This window comes from Setaria italica, chromosome VI, assembly GCF_000263155.2.
Source record: "Setaria italica strain Yugu1 chromosome VI, Setaria_italica_v2.0, whole genome shotgun sequence".
Taxonomy (NCBI): domain Eukaryota; kingdom Viridiplantae; phylum Streptophyta; class Magnoliopsida; order Poales; family Poaceae; genus Setaria; species Setaria italica.
In genome coordinates, this window is record NC_028455.1 from 30,897,605 (window position 1) to 30,900,228 (window position 2,624).

The 2,624-nt window shown below is 58.0% G+C and overlaps 1 protein-coding gene across 1 annotated transcript; it reads right to left on the reverse strand.

Annotated features, from left to right (window-relative positions):
* Window positions 1–333: 333 nt before the first annotated feature.
* LOC101780851 (AT-hook motif nuclear-localized protein 17) lies at window positions 334–1,945 on the reverse strand. Its single transcript, XM_004973646.3, has one exon. It carries the CDS (start codon window positions 1,628–1,630, stop codon window positions 677–679), a length of 954 nt encoding a protein of 317 aa, XP_004973703.1. The 5' UTR covers window positions 1,631–1,945; the 3' UTR covers window positions 334–676.
* Between the last annotated feature and the right edge of the window lie 679 nt (window positions 1,946–2,624).

Consider the following 2,624-nt stretch of genomic DNA (forward strand, 5'->3'; position numbering starts at 1 on the left):
AAATAAATAGCCCGGTTGGAATAACCAGGTTGAGTGGGGCTATGTTGTATTCGCTAGCTCCTCTCAACACCAGACTACATAAAAACTGGTAACTCATCTATATCTTCTCAACACCAGACTACATAAAAACTGGTAACTCATCTATATCTTCTTCTTAAAGCCTAAGAATAATTTGCCACCATAACTAAGACTAACAAAATTGATAGTACAAGATAAATTATTACTTTCTATTTACAGAAAAATACTATGTTTCGCTATAAGATATTTCCTTTTATCATGATGACAAAAAAACATCTTGATCTAGGCTATTTGGACAAAATAATGACAATGAACTGAGAAAACTAAATCACATCAGTAAATTTAATTTTAAGCAAAAAAAGGTTAATATTAGCATGACAAAAGGCTAGCTACCCACGCAAATTGAGCGGGCCACCTTCCTAGTTCAAATTAAATAAGAATGATGAACCCTAACGAAGTGGAGTAGTTTGGAGTACCTGGATCATAAATGTATCTGATATTAAACCCTAACACTAGCCACACTGTCAAATGTCTCGAGAGGAATTAGACGGGAAAAATAATCAGATGTGTAATTATGAAGGGTCGAGCGCCATTGACCGTATAAGAAGCAGACGTCCGATGTCAGGAAAAGCAATCGTCGTCGGAGGCTCGATCGGAGCTATTGATACGGCGGCCTTGGACGCTGTGCACTTCCCGCCGGCGGCCACACCTCCTGGGACGACTGGCGAGCGTACGATGGAACCGGCTGAGTCCCCGGAGCCATGCTGCGCAGGTGCGGGTGCAGCCCGCCCGCGTCCTGCGGCTCCGGCGGCTGGTGCCCACGATGCTCGTCGGCTTCGGCGCTGCCGGAGACGGACACCGACGCGTCGTCCTCGAGGGGGAGGCGGTGGAAGGTAAGGTCGGTGAACGCGGCGGCCAGGATAACGACGGTGGTGGCGGCGACGAGCGGGCCCGCCACGGTGCCCCCGACGATCTGGCCGTGCGGTCCCGCGAGCGATACTGAGAGGTCCCTGACGGCGCGGGGCGGCACCGCCGCGGACATGGACGGGGCCAGAAACGTGGCCGAGATGGAGAGGATCTCGTACCGGCCGCGGAAGACGACGGTCGCGGAGCCGCCGACGCCGCCGTCGGCGGGGGACGACGACGACGGCGACGGGTGGCGGAGCGTCACTTCGGCGACGGCGCCCGTCCCCGCGAGCACGCAGATCCCGAGGCCGCGGCGGCGCGCGAAGCCCGCGAGCGCGCGGGCGACGTCCCCGCCGGCGGGGACCTCGAGCACGTGCGGCCGCATGGCCGCCGCGGGCTCCACGTCCCGCGTCACCACCGGCGGCGGCTTCGGCTTGTTCTTGGACCCCGGCGGCCGCCCCCGCCTGCGCTTCCCCGTCGTCTCCACGGTCACCCCGTCACCACCTCCTACTACTCCCCCCGAGTTCGCCGCCGGCGTTGGGCCACTGCCACCGCCGTTCGCCTCCCCCTCGCCGTCGCGGCTGCTCACCTCATCAGAGAAGCACTCCATCTGCCGCTGCTGCTGCCCGTGCTGCGGCCGTGGGAAGTCTCGGACCACGTACCCGCCCTCGCCACGGCCTCCTCCGTAAAGCCCGTCCCGCTCCATGCTTGCTACCGCGGCAAATGATACGACAGCGAGACGTGCGACGGAGAGATGCTTAACAGTAGCTAGCTAGCTCGTGGTGCAAGGCAGCAAGGGCAAGGCTGGCGGCTGCGTCGTGGTAGTAATAGCAGGAGGGGTCCTCGCGGCGCCTTTCCATGGCACGCGCATGGCAGGGCCGGGGGCAGCTGGGACTGGGAGACGAGAACGGATTTCCTTTGGACTTTTGGGCCGGTCGGCGGGATATAAGCAAGGATAGGCTATAGATGATGGATGGAGCAGCAGGGACATACGACAGGATTGGCCACCGGATCCGGGGCGAATGATGATACGGCGCTGCGACCGGGGCCCCCGCTGCTTCCGATCTCGCAATCCCTTTGACATCCCGTTCCCGTGGTGGCTTGCTTCTTTCGCCCTAGCTAATACCGATGGAGACCGGCCGTGGTGGGTGGCTGCTGGACGCACTGTTGCCAAGTACACACGCCATGCGTGGCGTCCATGCTGGTATGCGGCTGCGTGCGGCAGACTGCGGTCGACGTGCCGCCGGTGAGAATGGTAGGTTGGTTGCTTGGGGGGTTGTAAAAACTGGTCGAAAAGCGTTCGCAGTTGCGGAGCCATCGATGCGGACTGATCGGTGCCCAACCACCGGCCTGCCGGCCGGGCCGCCGCCGCATCCTTTGACGGCACGCCAAGCCAGGTAGCCCAGCCACGGCGATCGCGCGATTAGTGCTCCTCCAGTCCTCCCTCCGTATGAAATTACTATTTATTTTTTTATATATAATTTTTGCTACGTATGACATAACATATATATATATATATATATAGAAAAAATATCTTGAAAGGTTAAAATAAATAGTAATTTGAGACGGAGGAGTAGCTTCGTGGTCAGCGACGCGCGACCGGCGTGGGCACGGGGGACGGAACGCGACCGCGTGTGTCGTCGAAGGATCGGAGCGGCACATCATGGACACTGGCCGCCGTTGCTTATATATTTGCGTGG

Bases quoted from the DNA above. Each gene is read 5' to 3' on its own strand.
- LOC101780851 (XM_004973646.3), bottom strand. From the start codon at position 1,630: ATGGAGCGGGACGGGCTTTACGGAGGAGGCCGTGGCGAGGGCGGGTAC.